Source organism: Geotrypetes seraphini, chromosome 2, assembly GCF_902459505.1.
Source record: "Geotrypetes seraphini chromosome 2, aGeoSer1.1, whole genome shotgun sequence".
NCBI lineage: Eukaryota > Metazoa > Chordata > Amphibia > Gymnophiona > Dermophiidae > Geotrypetes > Geotrypetes seraphini.
Genome location: NC_047085.1, coordinates 306,208,262 through 306,227,629, shown reverse-complemented (window position 1 = coordinate 306,227,629; position 19,368 = coordinate 306,208,262). Strand labels below are relative to the sequence as shown.

General features: G+C 43.0%; 1 protein-coding gene across 10 annotated transcripts in view; it reads left to right on the top strand.

Annotated features, from left to right (window-relative positions):
- ZNF385D (zinc finger protein 385D) overlaps positions 1-19,368 on the top strand; it is a 684,415-nt gene that overhangs the window by 489,537 nt on the left and 175,510 nt on the right. For all 10 annotated transcript variants that reach the window (XM_033929937.1, XM_033929944.1, XM_033929934.1 and 7 more), the window contains one exon: positions 11,572-11,734. In XM_033929937.1, coding sequence (XP_033785828.1) covers positions 11,572-11,734 — 163 coding nt within the window. The remainder of the gene's footprint in view (positions 1-11,571; positions 11,735-19,368) is intronic.

The following is a 19,368-nucleotide window of genomic DNA, read 5'->3' as shown; positions in this document are numbered from 1 at the left end:
CCAGTCCAAAACTCCCTATAGCCTGGATCCTCTCACTGCTGTTACTTGCCCTCACCTTAGAACTTAACATGCATTAAGGGGCAAGTAATGCTGGTTATTACTGTAACACAGCTTGAGAACTACTCCCCTCAGTGCTTGAATCTAACTGGATAGCACCCCAAGAAAGCCTGTGTTCGTGGCTGGTTTTTAAAGAGTTGCATGTAGGCTCATTGAAGTGTGCCATTTTATGGTTACTAACAAGGAATGTTCTAGGCCAGGGGTAAGCAATTACAGTCCTCGAGAGCCGGAGCCAGGTCAGGTTTTCAGGATATCCATAATAAACATGCATGAGATAGATTTGTATCTCAAGGAGTCAGTGCATGCAAATCCATTTCATACATATTCATTGTAGATATCCTGAAAACCTGACCTGGCTCCGGCTCTCGAGGACCGGAATTGCCTACCCCTATTCTAGGCAAATCTTTGACTATACAATGAAGGGAAATCTAAACTTATTACACAAACGTTAATTATCACACTTCAGTAAAATAAAAAATGACTACATCTCATTATGACAAAGTTATTTTTATTGCAAGATATGTTGAACAAAACCTATTTCATACATAATTTAACTATGTATGCTTTGCAAGCCTTTATATTATAGTAGCATCCTAACCATTAATTTGAGTTCAATATGGCATGGGAAACCACATGAAGTTTTATTCAGTGCATAGGTTAAAAAAAAAATCCTCAAATGATACCTCCTTTGCTAAAATATGAAACAGAACATGCTGCTGTTAATAGCATGCCCTAGTTGGAGGCTGAATACATAAAACACCATTTACAGAGTTTTTGGTTCAGTAAAACATCAGTCCCAAGATTAGGTGACCAAATGATTTCACTATTGATCTGTTTCATTTTTCATGATTTGACTGCAAGCAGTAGTATTACTGGATCACATCCTAAATGACTAATAATTTGGGGTCCAAAATTGAAAGAATTTATGTTTTTAACTTAGCAGTCCTTTCACTAAACTGTGCAATCATTTAGCCTTAGCACAATCTTATGTGGATTTTTCATATGTGCCAAGGCCATTTTTATTTCATTTATGCCCATGTGTCATTGTTACCATTAGCATGCAAGCAGTCAATAATAAGCCAGTATACTTTATCCTGTGAAAACCAGCAAGGCAGGATTAATTTGTCGAGGGCCCCTAGGTACACAAGTCCACAGGGCCCCCTGCCCCCGTGTCCAAACCCACCTCCACCATTTATTTACCCATTTTCTTATTTACTTCTTTATTTACCAGTGTAGTTTTTCTTCTATGCAACCTCCAAACATCTCTGAAAAAATCCCCCCTTCCTTCCTAGAGGAAGAGATCTTCAGCTGGCAAGGCTTTGGGAAGCCCACCCATGTATGTATATTTTGCATTTGAGTAGGACGCAAGGGACATAGCAGGAAGAAAATTTAGTGCCCTTCATTTTATTGAACTAATACATTTCTCAATTAGCTTTCAGAGGTTAAAACTTCTTTCTTCAGGTCAGTAAACTATACTGCTGTTACAGTATCCCTGTCCTGACCTGAGGAAAGGAGTTATGGTTTCTGAATTAGTAAAAAAAAATGTGTTAAAATTAGGTCAATAAACAGGATCACCTTATTTCTATTTTCTATTAATAAACAATTACCAACACAGCTACAATAATGCTTTATCGTATTGCAAAAATAAATAAATAAATAAAACAAATAGACTTTTTTTTCTACCTTTGTTGTCTGGTTTCTGCTTTACTCATTTTCTCTTCTTTCCATCCACTGTCTGCCCTCTCTCTGCCTCTTCCATATGGCATTTGCTCTCTTTCTATGCCTCTTCCAGAAACTGTCTGCTTCTCCTTTCCATCTCACCCTACCCTCACACACACACATTGGTGTGACATCCATCTACTTCTCTCCATCACCGCCCCCCCCCCCTTTTCATGGTGTGGTATCTGTCTTCTTCCCTCCCATCTTTCCCTCCCTCCCAGAAGATTTTAGCATCTCTCTCTCCTCCTTTCCTCCTCCCAGGTTTGGTATAGTTTCATAGTTTATTTAAATTTTGATTAAACGCTTATCCAAAGGTACAAAGCGTTGTACATAGTAATTTAAAATAGCTGGGAGACAAACATTTTAAATAATTAGACATACACCAACTAATCAAACATACTTATAGCCAGAGAACATTGGGAAAAAAGGAAAGAACTACAATTTCTTAGAAAGAATACATAAAAGATAAAAGGAAAATACAATATCTGTCTCCTCCCCTTCCCCCCTGCTCTGGCATCTCTCTCTGCAATCCCTTCCTCCTGTTCTTCCTTCTCAATTTATTTTCTGCCTCTGAGGAGTGAATAGTAAGAGAGAATTTAGACAATTCCCCTCTTTCATTTTGTCTACTTATAGCTTGCCACCTCTTTCCCTCACCCCTTCCAGTATCTAACTCCATCCTCTTCCCCCAATCCAGCACGTGCCCTTTTTTCTTTCTCCTCCCCACTTCTTTCCAGCATCTGCTCCCCTCTCTCATCCCCTTCAATTCAATGTCTGCCCCCTCTCCCCCACAGTTCCATCTACTGTCCACCCTCTGTATTGCCCCTTCCATCCACTGCCCTCTCCATCCAGTGTCCGCCCTCTCTCTTTCTTCCATATGGCATCTTCTGTCTTTCTATGCTCTTCAATAAACTGTCTATCCTGTGCCCCTTCTCTCCTTTATACATGTTTCATTTCCACTTCACCCCCTCTGAATTTTTCTGTCTCCACCCCTTCCCCTATGTTGTGGCATCTCTCTCTCTCTTCTCCTTTCCTTCCTACTCATGGCCTGACATCTCTCTCCTTTTTTTCACTTCTATCTCTCCCTTCCCCCTCCATTATCTGGCATTTTCTCTCCTTCCTTGCCCTTGGTCTGGCATCTGTCTCCTTCCCTTCTCTCTCACTCCATGGTCTGGTATCTCTTTTTCTTCTCCTTCCTCCCATGATCTTGGCATCTCTCTTCTCCTCTCCCTTCCCTGGTCTTCCTTCTCCCTTCTTACCTCTCTCTCCACAATTGGGTGCATCAGCATTTCTCTCCCCTCCCCCCCCCACCCCGAAAAAAATCTGTCATAGTCCTTGCACACACAATGAATCGTTCCAATGGTAATCTCAGCCAGAAACACAAGGCCTAACCTTCTCCAAGCACAAGTCTTGCAACAGGAAAAACTCAAAGAACCTTTTCTACACAGCACATTCCTTGGTGCAATGTAGCACAAGGCATTCAGTGCTGGGCATTTCCCGGCAGTCTGCGAGCAACTTGAGCCTTCTCCAGCTCTGGGGAGCAAAGTGAGCAGGAGAGGGTGACAGAAAAGTTGGGGAGGAAGGAGGGGAGAAGAGGGTGGGGCAAGCGGCACTCACCCATTTATGTTCGACGGCACTCTCCTCGGAGGTGGACATAACCGGAAACTTTCCAGGTTGAGAAAAGGCTGCTGCATCCTGCCCCTGTTCCTTCGGCTGTCCGGATCCGTGCCGCTGTGGCTGCGCAAGGGAGATGCGCGGGATGCGTCTGATGCTGCAGCTGCCGCCAGTTACCAAAACAGTCTCGCGCTCCGGGGCTAGAGTTTACCTGGTGCCAGTGTGAACTGAACCCAGGCGGGGGGCTTTAACACTGTGCGTGCCGGCTTCCCTTCTCCCCTGATACAGGAATGACATAACTTCCTGTTTTGGAGAAGGGAAGCTGGCGCGCACAGTGTTAGAGCCCTCGCCTGGGTTCAATTCGCTTGTAAGGGCAGTGAGGAAGTGGAAGGGAGGGAAACTGACCTCACCAGGCAGTCGGGGCCACCTGCTTGTTTTCTCCTCCCCTAAAGCCGGCCCTGGGGCCCCCCTGATATTTTTAGGCCCTAGACACATGTCCCCTTTAATCCGGCCCTGAGAACCAGTATACGTCATTCTATGGACTTTAGCAAATAGATATTTCAGATCACAGTAAGCAATACTGAAAATTGTTTGGCCAAATATCTTCATCAGTCCTTTCAAACGATTATTTTAAACTTTTAAAAAACTTTTTATAAAAATTATCACAAAAAAAAAAGAAAGAAGGTTTCCCCCCCCCCCCCAAATAATAGCTTTATTGGTAAAATAAACAGAAAAACATAAACTAAAGCCACTAGCAAAGTTCAAATAACCCCTGGTTCCTTTGGTGCACCTCCCAACTCCATAAACAGAGACCATGTTTAATACAGTTCCCCCCCCCCCCCCCCACACACACACACACATACAAGTGAACTAGTTTATACAACAGTGGACTATTAGCATGCAGCCATTGTTAAAAATTACTGCAAAAGACTACCATCTATTACTGAGGCAGTAAAAACTCCCACATTAACCATGTGCAAACCAATTAGTGTGCAATAATGCAGATATGCTAACAGGTCAGTGGAGGGATATTCATTCCCCACCACTATGGAACAGTGGTTAAAACTAGTGCTGCCCGATTCAGGAAAAAAAAATTTTTGATTTGATTTGATTCAGCCTATTGAATTGGTTTTTCAATTCGATTTAATTTTCCTGCCCAATTCGGTGTTTTTTTCAAACATTTTGGTGGGTTTATTTTATAGCCTCTTCACCCCCTTTGCTTCTCCTAACCATACTGGCGCTGTGATGTAAACAAAATAAACAAAAAAAACTTTTCCTCTGTTAAATCCTAGCTCATGTTTGCGGTCTAACACCAGCTCTGGCAGGATACACGTTTCAAATCTGACATATTGTAATTACAAAATGGAAAATAAAATTAGTTTTTCTACCTTTTGTTGTCTGGTCATTATTCAAATCTTGTTGATCGCAGGCTCTGGTTGTCTTCTGATAACTTGCTTGCCAGGGTCTCATTCTTTCTTTTTTCTCCATACTAACCATCCATCTGCCATCTCTGTCTTCCTCTTCCGTTTCTCTTCCCTCCCCTGAAGGTCTGTCCCCCGCTGAAAGCCTGCACCTCCCCCTGAAGGCCTGTCTCCCCCTTGAAGGCTTGTCCCCCCTTAAAGGCCTATCCCCCCTTAAAGGCCTGTCCCCCTGAAGGCCTATGCCACCATCCCTGGCCTGTCCCCCCTTTGAATACCTGTCCCCCCTTGAAGGCTTTTCCCCCCTCCCCTTGAAGGCCTGTTCCTCCTCTTGGCCTGTCCCACCCCCAACTCCGAAGGACTGCGCACCCCCCGGGAAGGCCTCCGTGTTCCTCCTGGCCTCCCCGCACCGTTTACCTTCTAGTTGCAGCCTGCACAGAAGATCGCGGTTAAAGCGTCTTTGCAAATTGCTTTGAGCTGTTTCCTCCGCCGCGATCCTGCCTCTGACGTCAGAGGAGGGGCGGGACTGCAGCAGAGGAAACAGCTCAAAGCAGTTTGCAAAAACGCTATAACCGCGATCTTCTGTGTAGGCTGCAACTAGAAGGTAAACGGTACGGGGAGGCCAGGGGGGGAAGCCGGACGCCAGGGTGGGAAATCAGATGCCGGGGGTGGGGGGAACCGGACGCCGAAGGTGGGGGAAAGCCGGACAGCAGCACAGCAGCACTTCTCGACTGATCCTCCCTCCTTGCTCTCTAAAGCAGGTGTGGCAACGGCTGGCAAGCAAGAGCAGCACTGCCACTCTTGCTTTAGGGGGAAAGGGGGGAGGGTCCGAATCAGGAAGCTGATTTTTTTAAAAAATTTTAAATCGATTCGAATCGATTCACCTGAAGTGAATCGGTGAACCTATTCGAATCGTGAATCAGGCAGCACTAGTTAAAACTATAGCATCAGCATCCTGAGATTATGGGTTCAAACCCACACTGCTCCTTCTGACCCTGGGTAAGTCACTTACTTGCCCCAAGTATAAACTGTTTTGAGCTCCCCTGGGAGAACAGTATAGAACATTTAATAAAGAAAAATAATTAGTGAGCTGTTAACACACACACATCACAAAACTAATTCAGAATGCATTAATTAGCATGTTAGATTAGTTTGTTTTTTTGTAGCTATGTTAGATGAACATAAGCACTAAACATATTTTAGTAAAAGGGCCCTTTTGAGAGTTATGCTCCTAAATAGGCTTCTAGAAATTCACTACCCCGTTTCCCTGAAAATAAGACCTACCCCAAAAATAAGTCCTAGTTAAGATCCCTCCCATCCCTTTGTGCACCAGAACACCACTAACCGCCTTACATACCTCTGAAGCCTCAAAACCAATGGCAGCGCTCTGAATAGGCTGCTCCATGGCCTTCCCTGCTGGGGGCCTTCCCTCTGCTGCGTCACTGATGATGTCATCAGTAATGTTGGTGGTGTTCTGATGCACAAAGGGATAGGAGGGATAGGTATAGTGTCAAAGGTAGATACCGTGTTTCCCTGAAAATAAGACATTCTCCAAAAATAAGCCCTAGTGCGTTTTTTGGAGCACAAATTAATATAAGACCCAGTCTTATTTTTGGGGTAACACGGTAGTACTGAGTGCCTAAATTCATACTTAAAATTTCACTAAGGAGTCAATTTTACAAGTGGGTGCCTCCATTTAGGCACGTCAATGGCACATTTCAGCAGGAATTGCAGAGGATGAGTTGAACACACATAGTAACATATGCACTAGCGTGCACTAAAGATTAGTTTCAAGTTTTCATGGCTTGATATACCGACCATCACAAGTATCTGGGCGGTTAACAATATTAAAAATTAAAAAGGTCTAATATTATTTGTGATTTGGATGGGGTAAAAAAAATGCACATTATAGTCTATGGGTGTCTTAGCATTTAGCGTGTGCTAAATCGGTTAGTGTACCTTAGTAAAAGGACCCCATAGTAACACAGTAACATAGTAAATGATGGCAGATAAATACCTGAATGGTCCATCCAGTCTGCCCACTAGTTTTACCCATTAAAAATACATGATTAAATTAACTTGTCTCTTATTTGATATTTCTGGGTCATAGACTGTAAAGTCCACCTGATATTGTCTTAGGTTCCAAATACTGAAGTTGCCATCCAAGCTCACTCCAGACTATCCAATCATCCTGTTTGCAGGATATCTACCATAAAGTCTGGCCAGTAAAATCCTCATGTTCCAAGTTGGTGGAGTTCCCATTGATGCGCTCCTCAGCCCATTCTACACCAATTCATCACATATGAGACAACGACTGTGCAAGTCTATCCAGTACCGGCCTTAGTTCTTTATTTACATTCTTCATTTTCACATTAGAGATCCTCTTTGTTTATCCCATGCTTTTTTAAATTCCACCACCGTTTTTCTCTCCACCACTTCCCTCAGAAGGGCATTCCAGGCATCTACCACCCTCTCCGTGAAAAATAATTTCCTAACATTGCTCCAGAGTCTTCCTCCCTGCAACCTCAACTTATGCCCTCTAGTTTTACCATTTTCTCTTCTCTGGAAAAGATTTGGTTCTACACTTCCTGCTCCGTATTAACGACCTGGAGACGGGGACAAAATGTGAGATTATTAAATTTACTGATGACACCAAACTCTGCGGCAGGGTTAGAACCACGGAAGACTGTGAAGACCTACAAAGGGACCTAACGAGACTGGAAGAGTGGGCAAAAAAGTGGCAAATGAGTTTTAACATAGAGAAATGCAAGGTCATGCATGTAGGGAAAAAGAACCCAATGTTCAGCTACAAAATGGGGGGATCATTGCTAGGGGTGAGCAACCTTGAAAGAGACCTGGGGGTGATGGTGGACACAACATTGAAAGCATCGGCACAGTGTGCGATAGCCTCAAAGAAAGTGAAAAGAATGTTGGGTATCATTAAAAAGGGTATCACATCCAGGACGAAGGAAGTCATCATACCGCTGTATCGTGCAATGGTGCGCCCGCACCTGGAGTACTGTGTCCAGTACTGGTCGCCATACCTCAAGAAGGACATGGCAGTACTTGAGGGGGTCCAGAGAAGAGCGACTAAACTGATAAAAGGTATGGAAAACTTTTCATACGCTGACAGGTTGAAAATGCTGGGGCTGTTCTCCCTGGAAAAGCGTAGACTTAGAGGAGACATGATAGAAACCTTCAAAATCCTGAGGGGCATAGAGAAGGTGGACAGGGACAGATTCTTCAGACTGTGGGGAACCACAAGTACAAGGGGTCACTCGGAGAAATTGAGAGGGGACAGGTTTAGAACAAATGCGAGGAAGTTCTTTTTTACCCAGAGGGTGGTGGACACATGGAACGCGCTTCCGGAAGTTGTGATAGGCCAGAGCACACTACAGGGTTTCAAGGAAGGTTTAGATAGGTTCCTAAAGGATGAGGGGATTGAGGGTTACAGATAGATGTAGAGGTAGGTTACAGAAATGGTCAGGAACCACTTCACAGGTCACAGACCTGATGGGTCGCCGCGGGAGCGGAGCGCTGGGCATGATGGACCTCTGGTCTGACCCAGTGGTGGCAACTTCTTATGTTCTTATGTTCTTAATTCCGTATCTAGGGATTCGCTTATTCGCAGTTTTAGATCAAAAAATGAATTTTCATTTTTCAGGCTATTTTAAGCCCTGTAAGCCCCCTTTAAGCCTTACCTGGGGGGTCTAGTGGGTTTTTGGGGCAGGAGCAATCTTCCCACGCTCCTGCCCCGTGCAGATCGCTCACAGGAAATGGCTCAAGAGACTACGGGAGCTCAAGGCAGCCATTTCCTGTGAGCGATCTGCACGGGGCAGGAGTGTAGGAAGATTGCTCCTGCCCTGAAAACCCGCTAGACCACCAGGTAAGGGTTTAAAATAGCCGGGGGAAGCGGGGATTAGGGGCAGAACTGGCCCAAATATTATTCGCATTTTTTTTTATATTCGTGGGCCGGCTCTGCGAATACGGAGGGGGAAGTGTATATTAATACCTTTCAAATATTTAAACGTCTGTATCATATCTCCCCTGTTCCTCCTCTCCTCCAGAGTATACATATTTAAGTCTTCCAGTTTCTTCTCAAACTTCTTTTGGTTCAAACCCCTTACCATTTTAATCACCTTCCTCTGGACCACTTCAAGTCTTTTAATCTCCTTCATCTAAGGTCTCAAAATTGAACACAATACTCCAAGTGCGGCCTCACCAATGACCTATACAGGGGCGTCAACACCTCCCTTCTTCTGCTGGTTATTCCTCTTTCTATACAGCCTAGCATCCTTCTGGCTACAGCCACCGCCTTTAGATGCCTTTAGATCCTCAGACACAGTCACCCCAAGGTCCCTCTCTCCGTCAGTGCTTATCAGCCTCTCACCTCTCAGCACATATGGTTCCCCCTATCAATTAGCACACAGCTTTTGCACTTTAGGCATGCATTTTAGGTATGTTAACATTTAGTGTTAAGACATGTTAAGTGCAAGAAGTTAGTGAGTTTTCATAAAAGTGGCCCTTATCACCTAAGTTTGGCTAAATATAAGAGGCAGAATGAGCAGAAGAGGGAAATAGCAAAACAAAAGCGTGAGGCAGTAATAGTGTAGAGAACCACAGATGAAACAACTAGGTGGAGCCATAGTACAAAGGAAGAAATGGTATTCAAAGACCAACACAACCATGTTTCAGCATGTGCCTGCATCAGGGGTCTGTATAAAAAAAATACACAAACAGTTAAAATCAATGAGAACATACAAATTTTTAAAAATGTAAGTCATAAATTTAATAGCCTACCTGAGAAACATAGATTTAAAAGCACAGTTTTTTAATGACTATGAAACCCTTTAATACTAAGTTTTAAATATTATATAATGGGATCTATTTACTAAGGAACATTATCAATTTAATATAGAGAAAACCACACTCTACAGCAGGGGCACACATGTAACAATTAATGTGGTGTGTTAAAAACTAGCATCTGCTAATTTCTATGTTAAACTGCCAACTTGAAGATGCCATTTTGCATAAAGTGGGCAGGGGCTGCCCTTTCCATTTAGGGCTCCTTTTACTAAGCTACGATAGCGGTTTTTGCGCACGCGCTAGACGCCAATGCCAGCATTGAGCTGGCGTTAGTTCTAGCCGCGTAGCGTGGGTTTAGCGTGCGCTAAAAAACGCTATCGCAGCTTAGTAAAAGGAGCCCTTAATGTAGAGGTTGCTGTCACTCATTAGTTGCTGTTATGGCGGAAACCGCAGAGCAGTTAATGCCACCTCGAGAGATGAACTTACAGTAAGTAGCTGCACAGCACATTGGTGTAGAAAAGTAGCCCTAATGGTTAGTGCAGTGGCTCGAGAACCTGGGCAAGTCACAGGTACAAAATAAATGCCTGTATATAGTATGTAAACTATTTGTTAGCCACAGAAATGCAGTATACAGTATAAAATCTCCCTTTCCGCTATCTTCCTCACAATTTACACATGTTAACTTTTCTCTGTATTAACTGCATGGCAACCTTCCCAAAAAAAATACTGGGAATGCTCCTAACAGTTAAGCTAGACATTTTGTAATTACTCTGCTTTAATTTTGCCCAATTACCATGTAACTGCAAAATATTGCCTTACTTTACTCCCCCTTTTATCAAGCTGTGCTGACAAGCAGAGCAAGTTAGATGCCAAGTCACCCATAGGATTAGAATGGGCGGCTCGGCATTTAACTCGTGCTGATTGGCAGCGTAGCTTTATAAAAGTGTGGGGGGGGAGGGGTTAGTGAAAAGAGGCCAGTGTTCATTCAGTGAAAGAACCCATTTTAAGTAATAGAAACACAATAGTTAAAAGATGAAATCCCAAACTTGTGCATTGTACTGTGGAAATCTATTGAACAGAACAGAATCAAAAGGAACCAAGTAATAAAACTATATAAAAACCATTTGACATTTGGGACCACTCCACAAGTAGAACACACACGCATACACGCAGACACACTGAAATCATCCTTTTCCTCCTCAGTTTTGAATTTCAGAGGCTACGTTTTGTAGAAACTAGAGAAAATTGTCCTTTGATAAAGGCAGAAAAGGGCATATCTGTCCTCTCAGCAGATGGAATATAGGCTGTGCTTTTACTTTGAACTGCCAGCCTCCCCTTTGCAGTATGTGTTCCTGCTTTTCTGCTCAATGTGCCTGACCTCTGTGATAACCCCCTTCAAAGTTTCCCATCACATTCCATATGCTAAGACTAAACATAAGTCAAAGAAAAACAACAAAAGCCTTTACTTGTCTAGTTGTTAAAATATTTACATTTAAACCTAAATTATGCTTCTTTATCAATTTCAGCTTCCATAATGAGTAGTTTTAATGCATTAACAGGGGTTCAGTGATATTATATGATTGGTCAGCGTAAAGGGATACAGGATAAGGCACTAGTTGGCGACTGGAATTTCCTGTTAACTAAAGTATATAATACTTTAACTACTCTCGTGGCAGGCTTATTTTGGATAGCATAATCACCTGCCCAGTTTGTAGCATTTGAGCATGAAATTACCCATTTGCACATTTTTAACCTAAGTCCAAAACGAAATGGCTTTACAATATTGATATGCAGAGGTCTGATATTTCTTAAAGCATCATGTTCCAAGCTGTGGTTTGGTCACAGATTACGTAGCATGAATGGTACCCATTATTGAAAGTGGTCTGTATTTGTACTAATACAGAGAATGCGAGTTTACAAATGAGCCTGATTGCATGGTTCATTTTGTTCTCCTTTGTAGAGCCAGGCTGCGGCCCACTACAAAGGCACTAAACATGCCAAGAAGCTCAAAGCACTGGAAGCCATGAAAAGTAAGCAGAAATCTGGTGCTACCAAGGACAACGCAAAGACTACCTTCACTTCCATCACTACCAATACCATCAATACCAGCTCTGACAAAACAGGTTAAGCGATAATCTTTGTTGTTGGTCTTAATTCCTTGTTGAACTCCGTGTCTGTCTGGTAATGTGCTTGCCACACTGATTCATGCTGAATCCATCTTTCTGCGTAGCACTGATTTTTATTTTCTTCAATGCATTTGTTTGGGTGAAGTAATTGCTAGAAATATAAAGTGTTTTCTGTTTCACATAACAGCATCTGACATTCTACTAGAAGAGAAAACCAAAATAGCTACCTGTCAAATTGAATACTTATTGAAATCCCTGACTCTGAAATGTGCACTGGCTGGCATAAGGTTTTCCGTTCATCTGTGGCATATCTCTCCACAGACCCGTCTACTGCAATGTGTCAATATTTAAGTCTAGCTTCCCCACCCATTGCTAATTACACAGAGTTTAGGCATTTGGATAAGTCCTCTGTGAGCAAGTAACTTGTTCTTATGAATAGTTAGCACTGTGCTGCAGAGTTTTTCACAAAGGGCACATTATTGAATAATCGCTCCAACCCATGTACAGGTAAGTGTTATTGGTCCACTAAGGGCTCTTTTTACTAAGGTGCGCTAGCATTTTTAGTGCACGCAGGATATTACCGCATGCTACATGGCTAGAACTAACGCCAGCTCAATTCTGACGTTAGCTTTAGCACACGCGGCAATGTAGTGCGTGCTATTCTGTGCGTTAATGCCCTAACGCAGCTTCGTAAAAGGAGCCCTAACTGTTGTGTGAGTAAAATTATGAGTTATAAAATGTCATTTGTAGGAAGAATGTATTTTCTCATAAGCAAAAATTGCTATGGATATTGAGAACCAACTGAAACTGCAAAGTGACTTGCAAAAAAGATCAGATTTCTACTTATATGAAAAATAATATAAATACACATATGTTGAAGACCTTTACTCTGGACATTTCAGAGTGTCATGACTTAGGTTAAAATGGTTCGAGGAGCTTTCCATACCAATCAATACTAAATTGAATCACAGTACATTTTACTGGATTCCTATAGAAATGGATGCTACTAGTTATTCCCACACAGTTTCAGCTAAGATGAAGTTCTGAGTATGTTTCTCCCTATCCCTCCTCTCATTCTAGATCAAATGTCAGTGAAGAAAATCTCTGGATGCTGAAAGGCAGCTGCAGAGCTAGAACTATCTAGATATAGATAAAGTAAGCATGAGTAAAAGGGATAGTGAAAAAAACACTGTGAGAACAAGCATTTTGTCTAGAAAAAAAAGCAGAAGAAGAAAACAGTGTTGAGGGATGGGTTGTGAACAGTGAACCTTTTTATGCACACTTTGTAGTCAGTGGGACAATGTGCCCATCCCAGACCAGAGAAGAAACATTTTCCTTTATTTTTATTGCATCCAAGTAGGTCGTAAGCCTAATTTTTTACAGGTTGTCTAGGTTGGCAAAGGGTGTCCAGGTTGGGATGTGGACAATTTGCAGTATATTTTACAAAAGGCTTGATGAATACATAGCCATTTGTAAAACACATATAAGGCTAGATTCAGCGAATGGTGCCCAAATATAGGCAGTAAAAATAATTGGCCCCTAGCACTGCTAATTGTCCACATCCCAACTTGGATGCCCCTTTTCCAACCTAGACAACCTGTGCAAAATTAGGCTTATAACCTACTTGAATGTAATACAAATTTATTATTTTATTAATTTAATTCATTTTATATCCCGTTCTCCCCAAAGAGCTCAGAATGGGTTACAGGCTAACATGCATAATATATAACACACACAGCATACATACATAAATAAAGGAAAATATTACTCCTCTGGTCTGAGATGAGAATCAAAATGAAAAAGGCGTCAAAGTACAGACCAAACAGGAAACACAAGAAAAAAAAGAAGCACAAGGGGCCTTCAAGTTCCAAGCAATCAAAACTCTATTTCAGGGGTGTCCAATGTCGGTCCTCGAGGGCCGCAGTCCAGTCGGATTTTCAGGATTTCCCCAATGAATATACATGAGGTCTATTTACATGCACTGCTTTCATTGTATGCTAATAGATCTCATGCATATTCATTGGGGAAATCCTGAAAACCTGACTGGATTGCGGCCCTCGAGGACCGACAATGGACACCCTTGCTCTATTTATTAAAGGATCCACTACGTTCTTTGTTTCAGCGTGCTCGCCTGCGTCAGAGGTCGTTCAATGCAATCCACACAAGATTAGCCAAAGAAATGACATCTAATATTGATGCACTTAGCAAGCAATATCCTTGGCATGGCAACAATGAAAAGTGCACACATTTGTACTGCACTCAGTAATCAGTACGCATGTGTGCACTTTTCACCTCTGTATTATGTCACACCCGTTCCAGAGTGTGTTAAAAACTACAAATTATAACCAGAACAATATGGCAATACATGCTTTGGAGAAGGTATAAATCTCAACAGCTAAAGTACATTTCCTTTTCAAAACAGGAAATACATTACATTACATTATATTACATTAGAAATTTCTATTCCGCCATTACCTTGCAGTTCAAGGCGGATTACAAAAGAGTTATAAAAGGTGGGTTACAATATTGTATCATTGGTAAATTCAAGAGAAGTTGAAAAGGCGGGTTACAAAAAGAGATATAAATGGTGGAATCATTGGTGAATTCAAGAGAAATTGAGAAGAACTGGTAGTATCTGTGGGGCGGGATGAAGACAGGAGGATGGAAGGTAATTGATATGTTAAGAGTGATTCAGTGATTTCTTGAAGAGTATCATTTTTATTTTTTTTCCGAAGATCTTGTATTCGGGGGTGGTTATCAGTAGGTTGGAGATTTGGTTATCCAGTTTTGCTGCTTGTGTTGCCAGTAGTCCGTCATACAGTTTTTTCCGTTTGACTTCTTTGATTGGAGGGTGTGTGAAAGGGGGGGGTGTTTTTCTATGTCTGGGTGATGTAGTTTGGTAGAGGCTGTTGTTTAGGTAGATTGGGCTATCTCCGTTTAACGATTTAAATAGCATGCTGTAGAATTTAAATAGTATTCTTTCTTGAATTGGTAGCCAGTGTGAGTCGATGTATGCTTCTGAAATATGGTCGTGTTTCTTCAGTGAGTAGATGATTCTCAGCGCTGTATTTTGGATTGTTTGTAGTTGTTTTGACATTGTTGCAGGGCAGGGGAGGTAGAGGATGTTGCAGTAGTCCAGTAGGCCTAGTATAAGGGATTGAACTATGAGCTGGAATTGTGGTCTTTCGAAGAATTTTTGTAATTGTCTTAAATTTCTCATAACTGCGAAAGATTTCTGTATTGTTTTGTTTATTTGAGGCTGCATGGTGCAGCATCTGTCTACAGTCATTCCTAATAGGTTTAGGGTGGTTTGAATGGGGTAGTTGATTGAGTTGATTTCTATACTGGTTAAGGTTGGGGCTTTGTTATTTTCGAGGAGGATGAATTTTGTTTTGTCTGGGTTGAGTTTCAATTTGTGATTTGTGATTTATGCTTCTAGTGTTCGATGTAGTATATCTGTCATGGCGATCTTTGGTTGATCGAACGGCATGAGGATGGTAATGTTGTCTGCATAACTATAGGAGGTAATGTCTGATTGTCCATATATGTTCTGAGGGAGGCAGTATATAGGTTGAATAGAGTAGGGGATAATGGGGATCCTTGAGGTTACATTACATTACATTAGTGATTTCTATTCCGCCTGTGCCTTGCGGTTCTAAGCGGATTACATTAGAAGATATCTGGACATATCCAGAAGAATTACATAATACTTGTTTAATAATAATAATTTTATTTTTATATACCACAATACCATAAACAATTCTAAGTGGTTCACAGTAGAAGAAACAACTGACAGACAGTGAAGTTACAAACAGCAATTAAAATACAGTAGCATAATTATGAAGTTACAAATCTATCTCGGTGTCTTTTCCTCCCTCCTCCTTCCCTCTTATTTTTATTCAATGATATAATTATAGCCTTCCCTCCTCCTCTTCTCCCAAACCTGTGTACAACTATGTTTTCATCTATTGCATGTTAGAGAGTTGCGTGGGGTCAGAAATCCCACCCGTCCCCACCCATCCCTGCGAGGAATCCCTCCGTCCCCACCCGTCCCTTCGAGGAATCCCCTCCGTTCCCGCCTGTCTCTATAAACTTCAGAAATAGTTATTTCATTTAATTATGCTACTGAATTAAAGGATCTGGTAGAGACCCAATTACAAATAAGCAAAGAGACTTTATTAATTTGGAAATATTAATTGGGAAGAATGCATACTTTGTAAACGGGTTTCTACCAGAGCCCCTAATGTAAATATAAAATATAAATACTCAGCTGATGAGAACCCCCAAGCTGTCAGCTGAGGACTTCCTTTGCAGTTGGTCGGGGGTCCCTTTTGCCAAGCTTGGCAGCAGTAGCGTCCCTGAGTCACAGATGCTGGCACCTCAGTGGCTCATGGATATTGCCAGCGACTGCTGTGCTTGGTGGAGGGGAGTTCTGGCCATCTCTAGACGAGGTCCTCTGCTGGCGGTGCTTGGGGATCTCCACCAGTCACAGCAAGGGTCAGCAAGCACTTCAACACTATAGAAATAAAACCAAAAATGCATTTCCTTTTCTTTTGAACACAATACAAAGACATCTGCTATATACATTTCACAAAGCTAACATATTTTATTCAATAAATTCCGTTTTTTACCTTTGTTGTCTGGAGACTTATTTTTCCATAAAGTTGGTCCCAGCACACATAGCCGACCGGAAGTCTTCCCTGATGTCAGCGCTGACGTTGGGGGGGCAGGCTTTGCGAAGCCCTCCCTCCGACATCAGCGCTGACATCGGGGAAGACTTCTGGTCGGCTATGTGTGCTGTTGCAGGGCAGGTAGGAAAAGAAGACGAGCCTCGCGGCTTGAGTTATATTGAACCCCCGCGGGATCCCAGAGACCACGAGGGGAGTCCCCACGGGATCCCCGTGACCCGAAGGGGGAACCCGTGTGATCTCTGTCATCCCTGTTCACATGCAGCTCTCTAAAACAGGTACAGTACTCGGAGTATAGTACTCGGAGAGACCCCACAGGAAAGAGACATAGGAGTACTGGTCGATAAGTCAATGAAGCCATCCGCGCAATGCGCGGCAGTGAAAAGGGCGAACAGAATGGTAGGAATGATTAAGAAGGGGATCACGAACAGATCGGAGAAGGTTATCATGCCGCTGTACTGGGCCATGGTACGCCCCCACATGGAATACTGCGTCCAGCACTGGTCGCCGTACATGAAGAATGACACAGTACTACTCAAAAGGGTCCAGAGAAGAGCGACTAAAATGGTTAAGGGGCTGGAGGAGTTGCTGTATAGCGAGAGATTAGAGAAACTAGGCCTCTTCTCCCTTGAAAAGAGGAGACTGAGAGGGGACATGATCGAAACATTCAAGGTACTGAAGGGAATAGACTTAGTAGATAAAGACAGGTTGTTCACCCTCTCCAAGGTAGAGAGAACGAGAGGGCACTCTCTAAAGTTAAAAGGGGATAGATTCCGTACAAACATAAGGAAGTTTTTCTTCACCCAGAGAGTGGTAGAAAACTGGAACGCTCTTCCGGAGGCTGTTATAGGGGAAAACACCCTCCAGGGATTCAAGACAAGTTCCTGCTGAACCAGAACGTACGCAGGTAAGGCTAGTCTCAGTTAGGGCACTGGTCTTTAACCTAAGGGCTGCCACATAGAGCGTTTTGCTGGGCACGATGGACCACTGGTTTGACCTAGCAGCGGCAATTCTTATGTTCTTGTGTTATGTTCACACAGTAAAAGTAATATTTAGGAGCCCTTTTATAAAACATGCTAAAAAAGTGGCCAATGCTATCCTCAGTGCAAATCTTTCCCAGATGTTGAGACCACTTTTAGCATGGTGGTAAAATGACCCCATGTTCCCTATTAATAGTTACATGCTAATTTCCACCAGTTAATATGGAAACAAACTGTGGTTCACCAATCAAAGCAACAAACAAAAATTGAACACTGTAATATTTTGCAATGACATCAAATTAATAATAAAGAGGAAAAAGACATAAGAACATAAGAAGTTGCCTCCGCTGAGGCAGACCATAGGTCCATCCTGCTCAGCGGTCCGCACCCGCGGCGGCCCATCAGGCCCATTGCCTGAGCAATGGTCTATACCTATCTATAACCCCCAATCCCTTTTTCTTCTAGGAATCTATCTAAACCTTCTTTGAAACCATTTAATGTTTTCTTGTCTACAACAGCCTCTGGAAGCGCGTTCTATGCATCCACCACCCTCTGAGTGAAAAAGAACTTCCTAGCGTTTGTTCTAAACCTGTCCCCTTTCAATTTCTCCGAGTGCCCCCTTGTACTTGTGGCGCCCCTTAATTTGAAAAATCTGCCCCTGTCTACTTTTTCTATGCCCTTCAGGATCTTGAAGGTTTCTATCATGTCTCCTCTAAGTCTCCGCTTATCCAGTGAGAAAAGTCCCAACTGCTTCAATCTGTCGGTATATGGGAGATTTTCCATTCCCTTTATCAGTTTAGTCGCTCTTCTCTGTACTCCCTCAAGTACCGCCATGTCTTTCTTGAGGTACGGCGACCAGTACTGGACACAGTACTCCAGATGCGGCCGTACCATTGCACGATACAACGGCATGATGACTTCCTTCGTCCTGGTCGTAATACCCTTCTTAATGATACCCAGCATTCTGTTTGCTTTCCTAGAGGCTGTGGCGCATTGCGCCGATGCCTTCAGTGTTGCGTCTACCATCACTCCCAGGTCTCTCTCCAGGTTACTGACCCCTAGTGATGTTCCCCCCATTTTGTATGTGAACATCGGGTTCTTTTTCCCCACGTGCATGACCTTGCATTTCCCCACGTTGAAGCTCATCTGCCACTTTTCGGCCCACTTTTCCAGCTGCGTTAGATCCTTTTGGAGATCCTCGCAGTCTTCCTTGGTTTGAGCCCTGCTGTATAGTTTGGTGTCATCTGCAAATTTAATGACTTCACACTTAGTTCCCGCCTCTAGATCATTTATGTAGATATTGAACAAGAGCGGTCCCAGCACCGACCCTTGCGGAACTCCGCTCGTTACCCCTTTCCAGTCTGAGTAGTGTCCCTTTACGCCAACCCTCTGCTTCCTGTTTGCCAGCCAGTTTTTGATCCATCGGTGGACCTCCCCTTGTACACCGTGGTTCCATATCTTTTTAAGCAGTCTCTCGTGTGGCACCTTGTCGAAGGCTTTTTGGAAGTCAAGGTAAATGATGTCTATAGATTCCCCTTTATCCACCTGGCTGTTCACTCCCTCAAAGAAGTACAATAAGTTTGTGAGGCATGACCTACCCTTACAGAAGCCATGTTGACTCGGTTTTAGCTGCCCATTTTTTTCGATGTGTTCACAGATGCTGTCTTTAATCAGTGCCTCCATCATCTTTCCCGGGACTGAGGTCAGGCTCACCGGCCTGTAGTTTCCCGGGTCCCCCCTTGCGCCCTTCTTGAAGATGGGCGTGACATTTGCTATTTTCCAATCCTCCGGGATCTCTCCGGTTTTTAAGGATAGGTTGCATATCTGTCGAAGTGGCTCCGCTATTACGTCTTTTAGTTCCTTGAGTACCCTTGGGTGAATGCCATCCGGACCCGGCGATTTGTCGCTCTTTAGTCTGTCAATCTGCTTGAGTACATCCTCTTGGCTTACCTCTAAATCGACC